At 44.0% G+C, this 22,546-nt stretch overlaps 1 protein-coding gene across 5 annotated transcripts in view; it reads right to left on the minus strand.

The window, feature by feature from the left end:
* The window catches only part of LOC145722174 (uncharacterized), an 88,287-nt gene that overhangs the window by 47,672 nt on the left and 18,069 nt on the right, over window positions 1-22,546 (minus strand). For 3 of the 5 annotated variants that reach the window (XR_014146255.1, XR_014146252.1, XR_014146253.1), the window contains 3 exons: window positions 8,309-8,548; window positions 4,979-5,058; window positions 1,917-2,427 (listed from right to left, as the gene is read on the minus strand). Coding sequence is in view for 1 of the 5 variants with exons in the window: in XM_081823855.1 (XP_081679981.1) it covers window positions 2,412-2,427; window positions 4,979-5,058; window positions 8,309-8,548 (336 nt within the window). In the remaining 4 variants the exon portion in view is untranslated. Of the gene's footprint in view, window positions 1-1,797; window positions 2,428-4,978; window positions 5,112-8,308; window positions 8,549-22,546 lie in introns of those variants that run through there. The other 2 variants (XR_014146254.1, XM_081823855.1) reach the window with 2 other exon arrangements.

The following is a 22,546-nucleotide window of genomic DNA, read 5'->3' on the forward strand; positions in this document are numbered from 1 at the left end:
AATATATTATAACCAAGTTGGGTTACTAAAGAAATGAGAGCTTAACAATAGAAAACCGTATTAATGTAATTTGCCACATGATAAAGAAGAAAAAACATGTGATCACTCAAAAGATGCAGAAAAGGCACTTGATAAAATTTGATACCCATTCATAACCAAAATCTCTTAGCATACCAGAAATAAAAAGAACAACCCAATAAAGTTTGTCTATCAGTCTACAGTGAAAGTCATACTTGGTGCATCTCTTAAATAATTTCACTGAAGTTCAGGAACAAGGCAAGGATGACTAATATCAAAAGCCCTTACTCAACATTGCTTTGTAAGTCTTAGCCAATGAAGTAATGACAAGAAAAAGAAATAAAATGAATATTCAAAATTAAAGAATAAAAGTACCATTATTTATGGATGCTATGATTATCTATTTTTAAAAATCCAAGAGAAGTAATCAGCAACTATTAGAAGAAATAAGGAAATACACAAATTGCTTCATTTAAAACTGATTTTTAAAAATGGTTCCTGAACACCTGCAACAAATTATTAGAAAATATAACTTTTTAAAAAGACACTATTTACAGTTGTAACAAGCGTTATGAAAACCTCCTAAGATAGCTAATAAAAATGTGTAAAATCTTAGAGGGAAAAGTATAAATCTATATTAAATAATATAAATGTATAATTTATCAAGAAGGCCTAGATAGAAAGATGTATCACATTTCTTGTCGGGAAGACTCAATGTTGTACAAATGGCAAAAATTTACCAAATTATTCCATTAGACACGTATCCTTTATCAATCTGATAGCGTTTTTCACAGGAAATCAATTAGCTAAGCCTAAATAAAGTCAGAATAAATTTGAATCTATGGACAACAATACTTTATTGCATACTTGGAATTTGCTAAGAGGAAATCTTAAATGTCTTCAACACACACACACACACACACAAATGGTAACTGTGAGGTGATGGATGTGTTAACTAACATTATTGTGGTAATTGTTCACAGTATATGCATATATCAAATCATCACATTGTACACTTTAAAGTTAGAACTGTTATTTGTCAATTGTATCTCATTAAAAACAGAAAATAAATAAACAGACGTGAGGACAAAGAATGAGGTGACTCACTGCACCAACTGCTAAATATTGCCATTAGCTGTAATAATGTTCAAATTACAGTATGGTGCAGGGACAGACAAATGGGCCAGCAGAATGGTTTGGAGAGTCAAGGGAGTGATCCACGTGTACATGGAAATTTGTATTTAACAGAAACGACATTTCAAACACTGGGAAAAGCTGGACTATCCTTATGAGGTGCTGAAACATTTAGCTTTCTATTTGGAAAAGATAAAATTAGATTTCTACTTCACCACATAAGCAAAAGTAAATTCCAGATGGACAAAAATTTAAATGTGAAGAGCAGAAAGTTAGAATTTTTAGAAAACAATATGGGAGACTATCTCGAATGTAGAGTTATGAGCAGATTTATTAAGGAACAAATACCCACAAATCTTAAGAAGATTTATGAATTTGACTACATCAAATTTATAAAGTGGTTTATAACAGAGGGGAACATAAACAAAATTTTAAAAGCTAGATGCAGTTGAGCAGAAGATATTTGCAGTTTAAATACTTCAGAATAAACGCATAATAGTTACAAATGTATAAGCGAAGGGTACAGCAGTTTTTTCAGTGGAGCAAAGGATTAGAGCTGGTCTCCCTCCTTTCCCCTTCCCTTCCTCCTCCCCTCTGTCCCATGGGGCTCTCCGCTCCCTCCACTCTTTCCCTCCCCTCTCCGTCTCTCACACACAGACACACAGACACATAAACAAAACTGGCCTCTAAACACAGACAATGGCTTAAGCTTATGAGTAATCAAGGAAACGTAAATAAGACGACAAAACGCCTTTCGCACCTACCACGTTGGAAACTTTGGGGAGCATCACAGGTGATGGTGAGGATGCAGGAAAACAGGAGTTTCTGATCTGGTAGGAATGTGAACTGGTACAACCACTTGGGAGAGCAATTTGTCAAAACTGGGGAGCGTGACGAAGTCCCTTCCCTGCCACTTAGCAATTCCGCTTCCAGGTGCCTACGCTCCAGAAACTGCGCACACGTGCACAAGACACGGGCACGAGCACGCGCACCGCGGCAGCAACAGCACGCGGGAACGAGCACACCGTGGTGTCCTGGGCTGCAGTTAATGAATGAACGAGGCCTACGTTGTGTTCACACAACATCAGTGAGTTCCTAAAATAGATGGTACGGGACGAAAAGCCAGTCTCAAAATCATATATACAATAGGATGCCATTTCAGTAAATTCTGAAGGCACATCAAATGACAGCAAATGTTTTGGACACACCGATGTTTAGGGAGAGTACAGAAGCGTGCATGGGAATCACACCTAGCAACTTCAGGCAGAGATGCCTCTGCAGGGGGAAGAAGAAGAGAGTAAGAGTAGGGGTGGGGGGCTAGCGGTAGTTTTTTTTCTTTTGTTACGAGGGAGCGCAGGTAAAAATGAGAAAATGTTAACAGCTATTTAATGTGGATGGTAGGCAGATTGGTTGTGTATTTCACTTTCTGCACCCTTCTATAGGTTTGAAATATTTATTTAAAAAAAAAAAAGAAAACATAGAAACATTGTTTAAAAGCTATAGAACCAGAATTCCAGTCCTTTCCTTCAGAATCTTCTGTGATACAGTAAACATAGGTGTACATCTCATGGGCCAGGCATGGAAAAGCTGTCTGTCGGGGATGCAGTCCCAAATTTGAGGACTGACTACACGCCCCTCAGGGAAGAAAGGTCACAATGATTCCTCGTTCTTTTTGGTTATTGTTTGGTTCCTGTCACTGAGGAAAACAACTGCAGTTTTGCATTTGAGCTAAATATAAATGCAACCAGGAAAGACCCATGTGAAGGGCTTTCCCCGGGGACCACATGCTTGGCTGTCATGCCTACCGATGGCGGTCACAAGTTCCCTTTGCCTGCCAAAATATCATCGGATGGTGGCGCCTGTCTTTGTGCACGTGGCATAAGGCAGGGCTGCTGGAACTCTAGGCCACCTCACAGACCGCCGGTAGCAGGGTCCTTCTGCACCAGCCGCGTTCGCCCAGGATGACTTTTGATGGTTGGTTTATTGGGATAAAAAGATGAGAAAGGAGCTGACTGTGGAGACAATGGAAAGATCAGCGGCAGCCAACGAGGGGTGGGGGGGAAGGTAGCACAAATAGGCAAAGCACAGGAATTTTAGGGCAGTGAAACTAGTCCATACGATACTGTACTGAGGGACGCATGTCATCACATGTTATTGGACATTGGTCCAAACCCATAGAGTGCCCAACACCCAGAGTGAGTCCTGCTGTGCACTGTGGACTTTGGATGATGACGGGTCAGTGCAGGTTCATCACTGGTAAGGAATGTAGCGCTCTGCTGGGGATGCTCAGGGGAGCACCATGGTACCGGGGGGCAGCACAGAGGCCCCAGCTAATCGCACAGAGAGCTGTGGAGTTGGGGTGGCCCCTGCAAAGATGTCCCGAATGAAGCAAGGGGCCAATCCTTTGCTTCCCCACATTGACCCGTCATCAGACGCAGGCTTTTTCTGGGGAAGGAGTTCCAGTCTCAAGGGAGGCAACAACCTATATCAAAAGGCACTCTCGGGGGAGGGAGTCAGTTAGGGGCCAGCAGCCGGCAGGACTGCGGGCGGCGGGAGGCTGTGGGCCTTGGGCCCAAGGGGGTCGGAGTAGTGCGCGCAGCGTCTGACACGCCAGGGCAGCGGCCCCTCCCAGAATTCTGTCTGAGTAAGTCCCTCACTCAGAGACATAAGGAAAAGTTTCTGATTGACCCTGGTGTCAGGCCACCCCTGCAGAGACATGGTCTAAGTCCCGAGTCTCTGGGATTCTTTCAGAAGCCCCCTGAAAGCAGCTCAGGGACACCTTGGGCAAAGAGGCTGACATAACTGTAAGCGGTTTGGTCTTGGACCGAGGTTTGAAGATAAACCTCCCGATGGAATATTTGGAAAGCCTTCTGAGAAAGCCCCTGAATAAATACCATAGCCCTTTGCACCATTGGTCAGGATGGTTCTGGCATGGTTTTCTGGGCCTCACACTGTGCCCTGGCCGAGAACTGAAGCCATGTGGAAAGCACAGGGGAGCCCGGAGCCAAACCCTGTCCCCGCCATCACACCACACCAGGCGGCCGGCAATCCTGGCTTCACACTCCGAGGCTGAGGCTCAAGGGCGAAGCAGGGTTGAAGTTGACTTCCAAGGGAGCCTGCACTCTGGAGAGACCCACTGTCAGAAGAACAACCTTCAACAAGCCACAAGCCTTTGATTCCAGCATTTTGTTGCTCTAAATCCTGCTAAGAGACGCTCATCTGCTTAAATACTGCACGGAGCATAATTTAGTGGTGTTTTCGTGACTTGGAACCATCCAGAGGCTCAGAAGCGTCACTCTGAACTGACTGTGGTGTCTGAAGATCTGGGGTCTGACACCTTTAACAGTGTGATGTTGGGCAAGGCACTGCTCTCTGAACCTGCTTTCCTCCCCTGGAAAATGGGGTTGATACAATTACCTCTAAGACTCCACGCCGTCTTCATGCTCAAGGAATCTGTGGTCCTGCCCTGTGCGCGGAGGTTGCAGAGAATGACACGCATTTGTACAGATGCTGGCACATCCTAGAATCTGCTTTGTTGGAGCAAATTCTTGCCATCAGATTTCTTTCAAATGGATGAATATATGAATATATCATGCTTATTTGCATTGGCTGCTTTTGCTCAAAATCAGCAGCTCGATATTCACTTGCATCACCAAAATAGACCCCTTTCATCAGCCTGGGAATTTTCCGGGGCTTGCATATGAGTGGCGATTATATATTTTTTAAATCCATAGGATTATTTTAGAAGTTTACTGGAATGGTAGAATAGAAAGCCTACTGACTTATTTGTCAGAACGTCTGCATTGCAATTTTGCCAACTACTCACCTTGTGACATTGACGAGCCATTTAATGCCACTGAGCATCTGATGCTGGTCAAGGTCAGTCCTGCCTAGTTCACGTGGTAACTGCAAATATCAAATGAAATGGAACTCTTGAGGGAACTCTGGAATCTGTAAAGCTTATCAAAATGAAAGCAATTATTATTATTACGTTAGCACCTTCAAAGCCACACACGGGGAATCTATTCCCTCAGTTGCATTTGCTTGGGAAAAGCTTTCCTTTTCAAAGCAGAGGTTTTTCATGCTGTCAGAATATAAACAGAGTGAATACGAAGATTCATTTTGCCAGCTTCTGAGGCTCCCAAGAGAATGATTCGCAGCAGTAAAAGTTGCTAAAACAGTTTGTGAGGTCACCTGCTCTTAGCAACCACGATTGGTCGAGAAGGAACTAGCCCAGAATCCACCTAGAGGATTGATGCTCACACGGGGCCCTACAACAGGCAAGGGGCAATTGCTCATTCAGCCCGCAGAGCACTGAACCCCTGTTTCTGCATTAGAATAGACAGTTCTGTTAGCTCCTTCAGAGCACATACTAGTCACATGATCCTTCTCGTTACAAGGACGGCTGCAAATGTGAATCCAGTCACAACGCAAAATCACAATCCTTAAGACTCTCTCGTTTCTACCGTGCAAACCTTATTCTTCAGATTGCAGCAAGCTCACAGAGCAACGCCTCACCTATCCTCTCCCCACTATTTGGTCTCTAGAAAAAAAAAAAAACTATACAAATGAAAGTCTAACCTCCCCCCCTCCCCACCTGCCACCCAAAGAGGATCATTGCCATAAATGCAGCATGCTTCGGCTTCCAAATTTAAAACTTGAATTCCACTGCTCTTCCAAAAGATTATTGAGAAAACATCCTAGTAAGCCAGTTGATAGCTGATTTCCTATTCTTGTTACAGGCTTAAAAGAACCTAGATGAAGCACAAGGAAGGAGAATTCAAACTGTGTCCCAATCAGAATGGCTGACGAAAGCTCTGCTTTCATTTACTTCTTTACAGAGTCTTCCATTTCCTCTGTCCACTTTTGGGGACTACTGATGCTCGGTGCTGGTGTCTGGGTGGGAACAGGCATGGCGGGTCCAGAGGGGCCGGGCTGAAGGCTGGGCTAAGTCAGCATGTGGCCTTGGGACACAGCAAGGAGACTCCAGGGGATGGGGTCTGTTGTTATGGAAACCGGAGCCTTCCTGGGTGCACACAGGTAGGGGCAACAAGTCATTTGGAACACAGTGCAGATAGTGAGACCCGGAACGGTGCTGTAGGATTCAGCGCAGGCTGACGGGCAGACCCGCGCACAGTGCAACTGAGCGTGACAGCTGAGCACAGGAGAGGGGCCAGCTCTCTTCTGCTCGGGGTTGAAACCCTGTCTTTCCTTCCTCCAGGCAACCTGTTGGCTGGCAGGTGCACCTTGCTCTCTCCTCAGCGCGAGAGAGCTTTGCAGGTGCTTGTGATTACACAGCCAGCTAGAGTTAGGTCTTCTGGGAGCCTTTTAACAGTCCTAATGTCAGTTACTTGTGGGTTCCTGTTTCTCCTTGGCCAATTAACTGCAGTTTCACATACTGGAAGGTAAAATGTGGATTTACTTGAGTGGCCTTCCTCTGTCTTGCTCTGAATTTCACACACACACACAAACACACACGAGCACATGCGCTCACACCGGGTCACCCAGATGCCTACAATAACCTAGACACCCTCTAACACAGACGCATCCTCTTAACCCGCCCTCCTGGGCCCTCTGGAGTAGACATTCACATTTCTGAGGTTGAAAAGGCTTAGCCTTCAGCTAAGAGAGCTTAGCTATGTTTTTAAACATTATGCCTGGCAAAGGGATGTTCGTTTTAGAGTAGGGTGGTTGCCAAGCTCACAGGAATTTCGGTTTGAAGTAATGAAGCCCCAGCTCTTTTAAAAATAGCAAGGCTGCCTTGGTTATGATTGTTTGTTTTTTTAACTTCCTTGAAATTTGTCATTGTGTGTGGTTTCCAAAAAGCCCTCCCAGGGACCCTGAGGTCGACACTGGCCCCTTCACTCATTTTTCCAGGCTGTAAGATGTGTAGCACACCAGTCCGCAATAAGCCTGTCTAGGGTGGCCATTCTTAATGAGGGCCCCCTCATTCCCTGTGCCCCTAGACCAAGAATCTTGACCTCAGCTATCAGTAAGACTCGCCCCGCCCAGACATCTCATGTTAGAAATACTCTGTAGGGTTCTTTAACCCATGGCTTTATGGAGATGGCAAAAAAAAGCCAACTGGGAATGATTGATTCCAGCTATGAAGTGAGAATTATGTACAGTTTGTTACACAGTTAACCTTAACACATTTCTATGCCCCACAAGTCGTAAGTAATAGACAGCATAGTTCTAGAATCTGGGCCCACATCCTTTTGTACCAAAGACTTGTCTAGAGGCAAGCATCTCTATCTGCTCTATTCAGATCTTTTCTGCTTTCATTGTCCCTGTTATCATATATTTGCTGCTCTCTTCTGTGTCCCTTACCATTCAGGTTCTGAGCCTGTTTATGTTGCTGGAACAGAGAGACTCCAGTATGTTCACCCAGACCCTTCTTTTTCTCCTGAGCATGGAGGAACACTCACTTCCCAACCTCCCAAGCAATAGGAATCTTCTGAGTCCTGGCCAGTGGACTTTGGGCAGAGGTGACAGATGCCACTTCCGTGACCACATGGAACACAGCACCCCTCGCCCCTTCCCCATACTCCCACCTCCTGATTGTGACACAGGCGAGAAACAGACCTTCGTTGTATTCCTCCAGTGATATTAAAGTATTATTAGCTTTTGGGCGCCTGGGTGGCTCAGTTGGTTAAGCAACTGCCTTCGGCTCAGGTCATGATCCTGGAGTCCCGGGATTGAGTCCCGCCTCGGGCTCCCTGCTCAGCGGGGAGTCTGCTTCTCCCTCTGACCCTCCTCCCTCTCATGCTCTCTGTCTCTCATTCTCTCTGTCTCAAATGAATAAATAAAATCTTTAAAAAAAAAAAAAGTATTAGCTTTCAAGAATTCTTGGTTTCTTTGTCTGCTATGGCTCCCGGTCCAGGTTTTGAGTAAGTTTCTTGTTGACTGTACATATAACCAGGGTCGCCCTCAACAGCATGCCTGTCGCCTGGCCTTCCCAGAATGGCTTCTGTGTGCAATGCTGGAGTGCTCTGTCCTGTTCTGTGCCAGACTGAGTGGCATCTCATGGGAGCGGTTTTAAAGAGTTTACAACATTTTGGTGTCCACAATATGAAGAAGTGTTCCCCACTGTACAAAATCCATTCCCCTCTGGTTCTTCCTGGGGAGCCGTATCAGTCTTAAAGCTCAGACTTACCCCTTCCCATCTTGCCATGTGAGCCACACAAGGCTGTAGGCAAGCCTGGGAGTTGTCAGCCTGCCTGGATCTCCCTTGTTTGAAGATGTTTTTAATGCCTGAGAAATCCCCTCTGTTTATCCTCAACATCTGTGGAGCATCGGGACAAATTCCAAGGCGTGAGGCAGTCATTGGCTGTCCACAAACTGAGACCTCTCCTGGGCCCAGTAGATTTAGGAACAGCTCATTTATTTTTGAGAACTGGAGAGAAAGGACAATATAGATTAGTGGGAAAAGCACAAGATTAGGTTATTGATCTGGATCTTAATCCAGACCCTTCTACTAACTCAGTGGTCAAATAAGCTGCAACTTCTCATGGCCTTTGTTCTTGTTTTCTCACCTGTCATATGCAGGTAATATCATTTTTGCAGGCTAACCTGCTGGGGGTCTTTAGTTTCACATTATAAAAAAAGATATTATATGTAGAAACATGGGAAAATTACACTGGGGAAAATGTAAGGAATTATGTAAAGAAAATTCACTTATAGCCAGGGAGTTATGCGTTATGGACTGACCAGACCTCTGCCAGAAAGGGTCGCTCTTTGAAAATGGAGGTTATTTTCTTGGGGTTCATTCAATGGTTTTCCTCCTTTAGTACACATACCAAAGTGTGACATGATGGTTTATGAGTGGGACACATTACCACTTTTCTGGCTAGCTTGTCAGATAAGAGATCTTGCTCATTTCCAATGTCTACTCAACAGTATTAGGGTTAACTATGCCTGTGTTGAAAACTATTGGAACTATGGTTAGAGAATTTCACGTTTGGGAATTTATCCTTTGAGTAGGTAGATAAGAGAAATGACACATACTCAAAGCTATTTGCTGTTTGGAGGAGCAAAAGATTAGAAACATCTAGATTTGCACCACAAAGGGAATTGGTTAAGTCAACTGTGGACCATCCATGTACTAGCAAAATAGGTAGATAGGAATGCTAGAACTCTGACATACTGATATGGAACATTCCCCCAAGAAATTTCATTAAGCTAAAAAAGCAAATTGCAGAAAAGCATGTAAAATTTGGTACAGTTTGTGTCAAAATTTTTTTAAATGTATTTGCTTGTGTATGTATGAAACATCTACCAAAACGTTGGTGTTATTGTTTGCCTTTAGGAAAGAATGTGGATTGGCTAGGGGATGGCCTGAGGGGAAGCCATTGTGTTTGTAAAATTTAAAACCATGTGCGTATATTAGCTCTTCAAAACCAAGGCAAATAAAACCCAAAACAGGATTAGATCCAGTTTATTTGTTTTTAGTTGTAGTAAAATATGTCTAATAGAAAATTTATCATTTTAACCATTTTTAAGTGTATGGTTCAGTAGCATCAAATACGTTCATACGGTTGTAGAACTATCCCCATCTCTCGCCAGGAACATAGGTGCAGTTCATTCATGATCCGGAGCTGCCACGCATTTCCATAAAGGACAAGAAACTTGTGTTTCTCTCCCAAGGAGCGAAAAATATCAGTGGAGGGTTTTTTGAAGGCTTCACTCCTCCTCCCCAAGTGTAGGTGGATAACCAAGCTGATTGGTGATTTGGGAGGAGGTCTGAAGTTGAGTTTTTTCTGGGTTTTCTCTTTCATAGCATCCTGCCTCAGGGCACACACACTTTCTGCTCTTCAACTGATAAACTCCGGCAGACCCTGTCCCTGCATAGGAAGGTCTATAGCTCTAGGAAAGTGAGGTCAACTTGGAAAGAAGGAGTAGCAAGCTCTTTTGGGTCAGGCTCAGAAAGGTATGCCTTAATTTGTCCAAGACTGACTCTTACTCATCAGCCTTCTAGAAAAGTCGTTGGCTGCAGAGGCCTAAGGAAGTGAATTACAGCTCAGGGTTGAAGGCAGCCAATCCAGGTTAATCTCTAGGCTTGACCCAGCCTCTAAAACAGGCCAGGAGAAGGTCAGTACTTCCCCAATTATGAATGGGGGTATGGGGGGGAGGGATGGTGCTGCGTATGCAGCTGCAAAGGCAAGGCTTGGACCTACCTCCTGCTTACACAAGGGGGAGGGGCCAGCGATCCCCCCAGCCACAAACCAAGAGCAGGAGGGATAGGGCTGGAGTCAAGGTAATGCCATGTCACAATTTGTATTGTGCTCTGACCATAATTACTACAGAAGAAGGCTCAGTGATTCTTTAATAATGTAGCTTTAAGACTTCACAGCCCAAGGGTCAGGGTCCATTTCCTAGACTCTGATGTCTGGCCCCACTGATCACTTTGTTCTGCCCCAGAAAGGTGGGGAGTGGGGACCCACACACCTGTTACTGTTCCCGTCTTTGCCCCAGCAGAGCCAATGTGTCTGCTGTCTGGTCATTTGCTATGTTTGATGGCAATGTCCAAGCCAAAGCTCCTGGTAATAAAACTGATACTTTCATCTTTAGACTCCTGTGTCTAAATCTCTTTCAGTTCCAAATTCAGAGGTGGGGGATAAGGGACTGATTTATCATGACCTGCTTAAACCCCCAAATTTTTCATTAAATTGCCAAACTATGACTTTGGCCATCACCTGCTCTTACAGAATTTCTTCCAGTTGTTTCAGAGAATCTCCTAAGAGGATAACTAATGTCTTGTGTCTAATAACAGTATTTCCTGGTAAAGCCATCATGCATCTGTCACTACGGCCCATGGTCTGGAGGGATCGCTACACTGGGCACTTTGGCAGTTTGTATAATGCTTTCACCACTCTGACCTCAGGAAGAGGCTCTGCTCTGCCCTTTCCCACCAGGACCAAAACCTGTCCCAGGACCATTCTTTCCCCACAACCTTGCCTAGGTTGAACTTGACTCAAGGCTCAGGGAAGCACAGAAAGAGAACTTAGAGCTCATATAAGATATGGTTTCTCTGAGTCTACAGGCTAGCATACCATTATACAGTTGCTGAAATATTGACCTGCCTACAAGGAAATCACTCACGCTCACACCTAGAGCCAGGCTCATCACCTGAGGCCCACAGAAAGAAAGAAAGGAGTATCTCCTCCTCGCTAGTCTGAGGTCTACCTTCTCAATCCTTATTTCCTGTCCTAGGATCTACTTCCTCCCAGTGTGATTGACAGTGGGTACTACCTGGTAACAACATCATAATACAATAGTCTAATAATGCTACTTTCGAGGCTAACTGATCTTCAATAATACTATGGGCAGGATATCAGCAGAGAGGCAACTGCTGAGTCCAGATGAAATTTTTAACAATAAGAACTTTATAGTCACAAGAATAAAAAGAATTAATTTCAATTTACAAAAGTATATTTGCTCAAGATAAATATTCATAAAGAACTTTCAAATATAAAAACATGTTATATTAGAATGAAATTCTATGGAAGAAATGGAATAGAAATACAAGTCAATGGAGGAAAGGAGTGAATTAAAATTTGTGACTTTTAGAGATGAACTTGTTCATACATTTTTAAAATGGATAATGGCCGTATAACTAAAACGAGTTGGTTCGACATATGAAAGGCTAGAAACCTGGCTTCCCAGATTACATCCAGAGAGAAAGTGTTATTAAGGAATTTATAGACTTATCCATCTCAATAGGAACAGAAAACCTTTACCAAACATACTTCCAGTGTGCAATTATCACACATTCAACTCACATGTGTTTAGAACCACCTTCTGTGAGCAAGCAGAGACTGTCTGAATGACTTATAACTCCACCGTGCCTCCCTCAGTGCTGAAATTCATTAGATTAAAAAACAAACCAAAAAAAAAAAAACAAAACCCCAACCTCATGTTTTTGTCAGATCATAGGCAGGAAGGCTCCTTTAATGCAGAAAGGGATTCCTTCTAGGAAAACTAGGTTGGAATCTCCACTCTCATGGTCCACCTCCTCATAAAGAGGAGAAAGATGAACATTCTCTTCTTTGCATATGACATGGTTTCATGAAATCAGTAAAAATGGCTTTAATAGGCAATCATTCGTCTGTCTTAGAAGCATAGAATAAAAGGCTTAGGTTAGCTTCCCAAAGCAAAGGGTTTTTAACTGGTTTATAGCCCCAAACCATTCACTTAGGGGTACAGTTTGCAGCTTGTTCATTCTGGTGGGGTTGTGACTAAGACATTCCAGTGGAGAGCTGCATATGGGATTCACACCATTTCCCCCACTTTAAAGCCGCTCTCCTGGAATTGTGCTTTGGTGTTAGGTCACAGACCACTCTGCAGGATGTTACAAGAAACAGTCCTGTGAGATTCATTAATTCATTATTGTACTTCTTGTAAGGATATTACTGAGGGTGTGATTTACTGTTTTATGCAGCATTTTTCTTGTAAGGAGCTCAAGGTAGAAATCCCTTTTGATTTTTATAATCAGGAATAGCAATATTTTTCCTGAGCATCTTGCTTAGTTTGAATATTCTGGGTCCTCTAATTAATTAACTGAGCAGGTTTCACCCTGAGTTGACTGCTGTGAGGTTTGAGTTGAGTTTGTGGCCCAGTGCTAGCAAGTGCACTGAATTCACTGCAAGCATTTGGGGAGGAGGGGGGGTTGGATGGGCAGTGGTGGTGCTCACCTTACTACTAGTCTCATTTTTTTCTTCTCTATGCTTATTTTTCTCTCTCTCCACTTTTCTTATATACTGAATTTTAATTAGGACCCTCTGTTGAGATTGACCATCAACACAAGAAAATAAGAATATATTATGACTATTAAAACACAGTCCAGAGGTCTAGCTTCAGCCACAGCTGCATCTAGGAATTCAAAAAGCTCTATACGTGCTCAGTATCCCTCCATCCCTCAGCTTTGCTCTCTTTTCTGTGGTCTCCATTCTCAGGTCCTGGCCTCCCCACCTGGCAGCTTGTGGCAGCACCAGGCTTATAGCATCCTACAGAGAGCAATACCAGTGGAAGAAGAGCTGCTCTTTCCCCATAATTCCGCCAAAGTTCCCAGAATTGGATTTCCATGGATGACTTGACCAAGCCCCTGAGACCAGATGGATGGAATTCTCAGATTGGCTAAGGGTGGGCCATGCACTGTCTCGAACCTGTGATGAGATGGTGCCAGTTCCCCCCGAAAGGCAGCTCATTCCCCCAAAAGAAAATGGGAAATAATGTAGGGAAAATGGATATGAAACAGGCCCAACCAAAAACTCACTGTATCCATTTATATCAAATTTTATCTTTTAAATCAAAGCATGTGCATCTTTGTAAGCCCCCTTATGTCCTTTTTAGAACAATGTGGGGTATTAATAAATATATGGGCGATCAAATTGTAATTTGTCCGTTGCTTAGTGAGCATGAAATCAGAACAAGGGGAATCACATGTATGATACAAATATCTTATGGCTCCAGCCTCTGAGAGCCGACTCATCTGCACAACCAGGAGCAGACAGATCGCTGTCTGGAGACACATTACAGGTGCTTTCTTCCTTGTCTCCTTTTCTAGAGCTGCCATTGTCCAGCCATCCTGAACCTTCTCGGTTATGGTAATACCGTGCCCTCCGTGCAGCTTTAGACAAGTCAATGGATCCAGAATTCCGGGCCTTCCTGCTTTAGGCCTGGAAGCCAACCCGCCTTCTGCCTGTCTGTATATTTCTCATCTCATTAATTGTGAGCTGACTTTATAAACATAACTCTCAGAGCTTGGGGGAATGCAGAAGCTACTAGATATTTACATGGGAGGCAAAAGATTCCCTCTTTTCTTTTCACAACACATTGTGTGCAAGGGGTGGTAGAGGAGGAGGCAGGGGGCATGCCCTTGGCTGTTGGTGGGGTGGGGGCAGGCTTTGCTGTCAGATGGCTCACAGCCTACTGTGGAGAGTAGTAGAAATGAATAAAAAAATTACACTGGGTTGTGTGCAGTACTCTCAGTAAACAGGAAAGTATACCTCCAGCAGCTTCTCTAGAAATCATGGAGAAGGCAGTGCAACTTTTCAGGGGACCAGCACTACCTTGGACTCCTTCAGAAGGTTCTGCTTGAATTGATTGACACTGGTGCTTGTAATTCATTGTTGTGAGGTTGGCTGAACCTCTTAATCTCTCACCCAGGAAGGGGGGAAATCAGGGATAGCAGGCATTCATCATTGCGAAATAATGCCAGGAAACTTTGCGGTTACCCCGAATATGGAAGGGACAAGCACTCCCTCAGCTTGGTAAGGCCAGAATTGTTATTTCACCAGAAACAAGACCAAAGTTCTGTTCAGAGGAGAAATAGGAACTCCTCACACAGGCTGCATTAGTCTGGATGTCATCAGAAGAAAGCTAGTCCTTTGGCCGCAAATAGTGATTTTAGATTATTGAGGAGGAAATTAATGGCAACCTGAAGAAAGCCCACCTTTCCTTTTCTCCACTTCCACCTGTTCCTGTTCTGCTGCATCCCCTTCTCTTCAGCCATGCGAACAAAACTCATGCTCCTCCCACCTCAACCTCCCGTCCAGGAAGATCAGAGAGGACTGGCAGAGGAGAAACACCTGAGAAAGAGGGGGAACCCACAGGAGAGGTCCTGGCCTCAATTAATGGAACCTTCCCCGAGGCAATTAATGGAACCTTCTAGAAAAGAACTGTATTGCTTCTTCGATGTCCGCTATGTATTTGTTTTAGAAAAGAGGGGCATCTACTGAGCAGCAGCTCCCTGTCTGTGTCTCTGTAGCCACCAAAAAGCCAGAGCTGTCCATCAAGACAACAGCTCTGCCGCCAAGAGTTTCCACTCCCAAACAGCTCCCTAGAGTCCCATGCTGCGGGAGAGAAGAAGAGAGACCTGCCAGGTAAATTTGCAGCTCCCCCATCAAAGCAACCAGACTCAATGTTTTGCCCATTTATCTGATAAATGATTATTAATATTTTGCCAAAAATCAAGAAAATGATAAACATTTATTGAGCATGGGCACTCAGCTCAGCACCCTGCCAGCAGGGGCACAGGGGATAGCACAAATTATCATAGGGGAGAGACGCTGGCTTGGAAGAGAGAAAAATAGAACGAAAATGACAAATCACAGGAAAGCTAACAATTCAAGTCTTTATGAGCAAAACTTAGAGAGGTTAAATGCATTCCAAGGGCACATAGCTGGTAAGTGATGGAACCAGCATTCTAGCCCTTTCTAAGATGTCAAAGTGTTTAGCCACTGAAGGCAGGAGGGAAGGAATTCGGTGCCATTCATCAAACTCCAGGCTCCGGGAAAACAGTTTCTGAAAAATTAGTGTCAAAGCTTGGATTAGGATCTGGGACTCTAACTTTTGGCTCAAATTATTGTGCGGTCTGGAAATTAACAGCCCCCCCCCCCAAAAGACCAAAGATGTCTGATATCTGAATAATAAGCAAATGTTCACTTTTTCTTATTCAGAGTAACTCTTTGTCAGATCTTAACATGGAGAACAGGTTCTGACACTGTCACTCTTTCTAGCCGATGCTTTTTAATGATATCTAGAAGTCAACAGGTCAACTGTCTCCAGAATCATGAACTAGGGACATGGGAGGCTTCATGCTTTGTTTAGACCTTTCAGGGAGTTGACAGTTTTCAATCAACTCTTCCTCTCTTGTTATCCAGTGCTTTATCACTTTTTTTTCCTTACTAGTGATCCTAAAGCACCCCAACTTTAAGCTTCTTGGGCACCCCAGGAACAAAGACCGTTAAAACTAAATGCACAAGTAACTAAAACTGAAGACTCAGTTTTTTGGTTTTTTTTTAAAGATTTTATTTATTTGACAGAGAGAGACACAGCGAGAGAGGGAACACAAGCAGGGGGAGTGGGAGAGGGAGAAGCAGGCCTCCCGCTGAGCAAGGAGCCCGATGTGGGGCTCGATCCCAGGACTCTGGGATCATGACCCGAGCTGAAGGCAGACGCTTAACGAATGAGCCACCCAGGTGCCCCTGAAGACTCAGTTTTATTAGAAAACTGTCTCACTGAGATATTCACACTTTGAAGCAGGCTTTTTCATCCATTTGTCAACCCTGCCCAGACCTCCTCCTCAGTAAGAGGGAAGTAGATATGCAGAGAAAAGCCAAGATAAGAGACCATGTGCCTGGAGAGCTGGTGAGGAGGGGCCCGTCCCTGTGGAGCCTGCTGCCCTGCCTGCCCTTGGGTTCCAGGAGATCCCTATGTGTCCTTCCAACAAACCCACCTCCTAGTCTTCAGATCATTTTCATTGTCCTGGACAAAGACACCCTCACTTGTTCCTTATCCATTTGTCACTAGACTCCTTTAACATATGCTGTGAATGTTAGTTGACATCTTTGCCATGCCTTCCTAATTTTATGAGTTTACTGACTGGCTTGAAGTAGTTCCTTGATTTTGCTTTTATTTAATCAGGTCAAAATATATCTGGCTTAACTCACAATGGAATATAACAGTAAGCCAGAGAGTAAATTGGGGATATTTGAGATAGGAAAAGATTATTTTAGGTTATAAATCTGAATTCTATCTCTAGTCACAAATTACACAGGGGATTTCCAAATAGCTAAAAAAAAAATAAATAAATAAATACTTGTCTCTTTTATTTATACAACACCAGCACATTCCATCATCTTAACTCTTAAAAATCTGAGCTAGGAAAACCATGCAGGCTAGTTGAACTCTAATGTTACAGGTCAGGAAACTGAGTCTTAGAGAAGATAAATGTCCCATTAAGATGGTTGGCCCAAAAAAGGTTATTTTAGGCCAGAATTTCCATCCCTGGCCTTGACATCAGTGGGAAACAGATATTTCCATACCTCTTCTGTTGATAGGAATTTCCCTAGTTGCCCTGGGTGGTGCCCTCATCTGTGATGCAAGTTCTTAGGGACAGACAGTGGACTCTATTGCAACAACTCATCCTGTATATAATAGGATGTTGTGAAGAATTGATGGAGGCCTTTTCCTGCTCCTTTGCTCTATGGCACAGATATAACACGCTACTGACACATTAGTAAGTTCGCAGAGCTGCTGGAATTCAAAGACAGCCCCACTCTAGCTATAGGACCACCCCTCTCACCTGCCACCACCCACCACTTGTGCTAAAGAGGCAACCCAGGGGCCTTGGAGAGAAGAGATGTAAGAGGGGACAGGAATCTGGAGGGAGATTGTCTTTGAGGAAATCCATCATTTTCAAAGAGAGGCTACCCTTCTCTCAGGGAGAAGGCCACCAACTAGTCCCTCCCTAGAACTATGGTAGCGAGGCCCAAGAGAACTGTCTTGTAAATTCTGGTGGGTAGACTGACATTTTGATCCCTAGTTGAATATCTGTTCAGATCCACTCCAGGGGTATCTGGGCCCTGGGGAGAGATCAGAGGCAGGTGGGGAGGCAAAGAAGGATAATGGCATCACCTTCATGTTCTCATTTTCCTAAAGGCACATAAAATGAGTTTTTGTTCCCAAAGTCTCCAAAGGATAGATAAGATTAGGCAGAGGTGAAGAGCAGGGCTGTGCTCATTGCCGGGGACCACCACATTCAAGGGCACAGAGGTTCTTGCCCCAGAGAAATGGGGCCTGAGTTCTCTAGCTGGTGGAGGAAATGGATTTTTGCAAGGGGCTACTCATGCCTGGGGTTGCTCCAGGGACCAAATAACTGCCCATTGTGGGGGGTCCTAGTGCCCACCACTCCTCTAGCTCATGGAGAAAGAGCCCAGATCCAGCGAAGATGTTGCCAGAGTAGCCACAATTGAAGGGTCTTTCATCTCCCTGTGCCACATCCCAAAACCAGAGCAGCAAGTGTAGAGAAGTTAAGAAGACGCATCACCCTCTCACTGTACCCTCTGCCCCATTCCAGGCAACCAGAGCTCCCAGCATAGCCTGTGCTGAGCAACAGGTTTGGGAGGAAGAGAAATTGAAAATGGATGGATGTTTTAAAATTAATAGTCTGAATTTGAATTGAAAATGGATGATGTGCTAAAATTAATAGGCCCAAGTTTCAAGGACCAGCCTAACGAGGCTGTTTGACTAATGGGGAGTGATGGAAAGGCATAGAATCAAACTGTGATATTCTTACCTGGCTGGAAAGGAGGGATGGAAGGAGCTGCCATTTCTTGAGGGCCCTTCATGGGCTTTGCACTATGCTAAGTATTTTGTGAGCTGCAGCAGTTATCGTGGGTTATGGATTGGTGGGCAAAGAAAAAATAGGTTCAAACCCACTAACTGCTTCTATTATGTGCCTGATTTATTGAGTCAAGGATCCAGGAACCTTGAGGAGCAGGTAGCTCCACAGGGGAGGAGCAGATGTAGTTTATACAGGTAGACTTGCTTCCCACCCCCCTACCCCCGGCAAGGGATTTGAACTTCTGGTGACAGTCTACGCAAAGAAAAGTCTTAACAGATCTGAGAAGTTCACTGATTGCTCTGCCATTGTCCTTCTGAACCTGGGATTGTATTACTATTCTGGAAAAACTGGTACTTACATCTATATGTTTATATTTAAGGAAATGTTTACAAACATTGGGTTCTTCTGATTCTTGGACTAAACTTGCTGGCAGCTAGGCCACATGGGAAAAAACCAAGAGTGTGAGATCATGATTTATAATAAGAAATATATATTTGGTCTTCATCCCATTCCTGGCACAGAGCTCCTAAAATCCTTGCAATTTCCTAAGTGATAAGAGTGACAGAAATGTCTTGATTTACCAAAAACCCCATTTCAACACCTGAGTTTATGTTAATGTTTAGAAAGAACCTAAGACTGAGAGCTGGTTGCCAGGGTAACTCACCATGTGGTTGGAGGGTTAGAACTTCCAGTCCCACCCCCCTGACTTCCAGGGAGGGGACACGGGCTGGAGGTTGAATAAATCACCAGCGATTTATCAATTGTGCCTATATAATGAAACCTCCATAAAAACTTATAAGGGTGGGGCTCTTTCATGCGTATATAATGAAACCTCCATAAAAACTTATAAGGGTGCCTAGATAATGAAATCAATCATGCCTATATAATGAAACCTCCATAAAAACTTCTAAGGGTGCCTATATAATGAAACCTCCCTAAAAACTTATAAGGCTGGGGCTCAGGGAGTGACTGTGTTGGTGAACACACGGAGGTGCTGGGAGGGTGGTATACTCAGAATGGGCTATGGAAGCTCTGTGTCCTTTCTCCATAACTATGGATTTCTTCCATCTGGTTATTCTTGACTACATTCTTTTATAATAAACCAGTAATCTAGTACATGTTTTTCTGAGTTCTCTGAGTCACTCTAGCAAATTAATCAAACCCCAGTAAGGGGTCATTGAAACCTCCAGTTTATAGCCAGCGTTCAGCAGCACAGATAACAACCCAGCCTGAAGTGTTGGAAGTGGCAGGAGGTAGAAGGGGTATGTCTTGTAGGACTGAGGCCTTAACCTGTGGGATCTGATGCTCTCTCCAGGTGGACAGTGTCAGAATTGAGTTAATGGCCTGGTGGTGGTGAAAACCCCACATACTGTACAAAGTTAATGCCCAAGTGTCCCTGATCATTACCTCTTCCTCCTGCCCTTCATTCCCTGACATGTGTATCATCCACAGAAGCTCATTATCCCAACCAGCTATCATCTTGGTAGTGTCTACCACAGACTTGTGAAGGTGGGCAAAGCTGAGGCTCAAGACATTACATAAATTGCCCAAAGTCATACGGCTAGTAAGTGACCACATCAAATTTTGAACACTGGTCTGATTATTGGCAAATACTCATACTGCCTTCAGAAGGTGGCACAGAGCTTCCCCCCACTCCATCTTCTCCATCTGGTGACTGGGTCAGAGTGGAGTCAGTGCATCTGAGGGATATGGTAAGCTACAGTCCCCAAAGTCCTGTGAGACCACTAGATGTGGCCAGTGTGGGTCCTCAAAAGCCAACCCCCTAGACCAAGTGGTCAGGGAGAGACTTTAGCTTTGGGTTACCTTGAGATCATCCTCAGAGCGTCTTGAGCTATAGGTAGCAAAAGACCTATCAACCCAGATACCTTTCTTCATAACCAGGGCCACGAATTTTTTAAAGTCCCTCAGGTTCCTTGGGGTGCCTGGGTGGCTCAGTCATTAAGCATCTGCCTTCGGCCCAGGTCACGGTCCCAGGGTCCTGGGATCGAGCCCCACATCGGGCTCCCTGCTCCGCGGGAAGCCTGCTTCTCCCTCTCCTGCTCCCCCTGCTTGTGTTCCCTCTCTCGCTGTGTCTCTCTGTCAAATAAATAAATAAAATCTTTAAAAAAAATAAAGTCCCTCAGGTTCCAAACACTGTACTAGGCGCCTTACATAGATCTTCTTATTTGATCTTTGTAACAGCCTTTGAGATAGATGCTACTGCTAAGACTACTTGGTAGTTAGAGAAACTGGGATGTTATTAAGCTAGGAAGGTTTGGGTGGCTTATTATACAGCAATACTGTGTTGCAGTTCTAATTGCAAACCTGTTTTTTTTTTTTTTTTCTCCCACTCTCCTAAACCCATAACCTTATACTGAAGACTATTGAAGAGGGATTTCATGTGTCAGGTAAAAGGTTGGGTGAGATGGCTTCCAAACCACCCTTTCTAAAGTTTCTTAACCCTGTAGAGCTTCAGTTTCATCTATAAAATCAAAATAAGGCTTCTACTAACTCCTGCGCTTCATCTGGCAGGAAGTCAGCTAACCATGGAAGAACCCAGAGGGTCAACTGATACAGTGCGTTTCTTCTGGGTTCCTTCCAGGTTCAGCTAGCAGTAGTTCAATTCCATTAGCAGTGATGAGTACACAAAAGCAGGGGTGAGCTTTTGTCTGCTGTTTTCAGGCACTTTTGTCAGAATCATAGGCTACTAGTCAGAGAGCAGGAAACTCGGAAAATTGGTTCAGGTGAAATCCAGTGTAAATTGAGGGCATTTAATACAGCTTTGTGAAGAGTTTTGTTTCGACTAATTATTTGCTCCCTGCACCGTTGGTTAAAAAAATAATTACCTGAAAAATTACAACCATGCATGTGAAAGAAAAAAAGGTTTGGGAGGTTTGGTTCAGGTTCCCAATGTATTCAGAGATTGTTTTTTGTTGTTGTTTTTGCAAAGACAGACATGTTTTGCTTGGGCTTTGTATTAAAATTGTTTTCCACTTAACTGGAAGTCTGATACGTAAGTATGTTGGTTATCTATTGCTGCATAACTAACCACCCTCAAACTTTGTGGTTGAAAACAAGGATTTGTTCTCTTGATCCCTATGGGTAGTCTGGACAGACCCTCAGCTTGCTTCGTTGGGCTCACTCACACAGCTGTATTTGGCTGGAAACTCAGCTGCATGTAAGACAGGGCTCAGCAAACTTTTTCTATCAAGAGCCAGATATTAAATATTTTAGACTTCCATGGTTATGGCCTCTGTCACAAATACTTGAGCCTGCCATTAGGGCACAAAAGGAACCACAGGAAATATACGGACAAGTGAGCATGGCTATGTCTCAACAAAGCTTTATTTGTGGACTCTAAAATTGGGATTTCACATAATTTCCATGTGCCGTAAAATAGTATTCTTCTTTTGATGTTTTCCAACCATTAAAATAGCTAAAACCATTCTTAGTTCATAGGCTATATAAATATAGCAGGACTGGATTTAGCCCAGGGGCTACAGTTTGCCAACTCCTATTTAAAAGGTCTGGGATGGTCTCACTCAAGGTCTGGCAGTTGTTGCTGGCTGTTGTCAGGGGCACCTTGGTTCCCTCCACGAGGCCTCTGATCCTTTCAGAAGCTGGTCATGGCAGTCTCCAGGGAGCAGTTCAAGGGGCAGAAGGCAGAGGCTGGGAGGGCTCTCGAGGCCTAAGCGCCACACTTTACACAGTGTCATTACTGTTATATTCTCTTAGAGTAAGTCACAAGTGCTATCTAGACTTAGGATACGAGAGAATAAACTTCACCTCTTGGTGGGAGGAGCTGTAAAATATTGTGGTCATGTTTTTCAATCTACCACAATAAGTAACTGTTCCTGGTTGAATCCCCCAAATTGACAGGTTGAAATCTTAAACCCAGTACCTTAGAATGTGACCTTCCTTGGAGATAGTGTTGTAGCAGATGTAATTAGTTAAGATGAGGTCACGATGGAGCAGGGGATGGGCCCTAATTCAATATAACTGCTGTCCCTACTGGGTATTTACCCCAAAGATACAAAAGTAGGGATCCGAAAGGGTACATGCACCCCGATGTTTATAGCAGCAATGTCCACAAGAGCCAAACTGTGGAAAGAGCCAAGATGTCCATCGACAGATGAATGGATAAAGAAGATGTGGTATATATATACAATGGAATATTATGCAGCCATCAAAAGGAATGAGATCTTGCCATTTGCAACGACGTGGATGGAACTGGAGGGTATTATGTTGAGCGAAATAAGTCAAACA

Source organism: Leptonychotes weddellii, chromosome 6, assembly GCF_054177405.1.
Source record: "Leptonychotes weddellii isolate Sample4059 chromosome 6, ASM5417740v2, whole genome shotgun sequence".
Taxonomy (NCBI): Eukaryota; Metazoa; Chordata; class Mammalia; order Carnivora; family Phocidae; genus Leptonychotes; species Leptonychotes weddellii.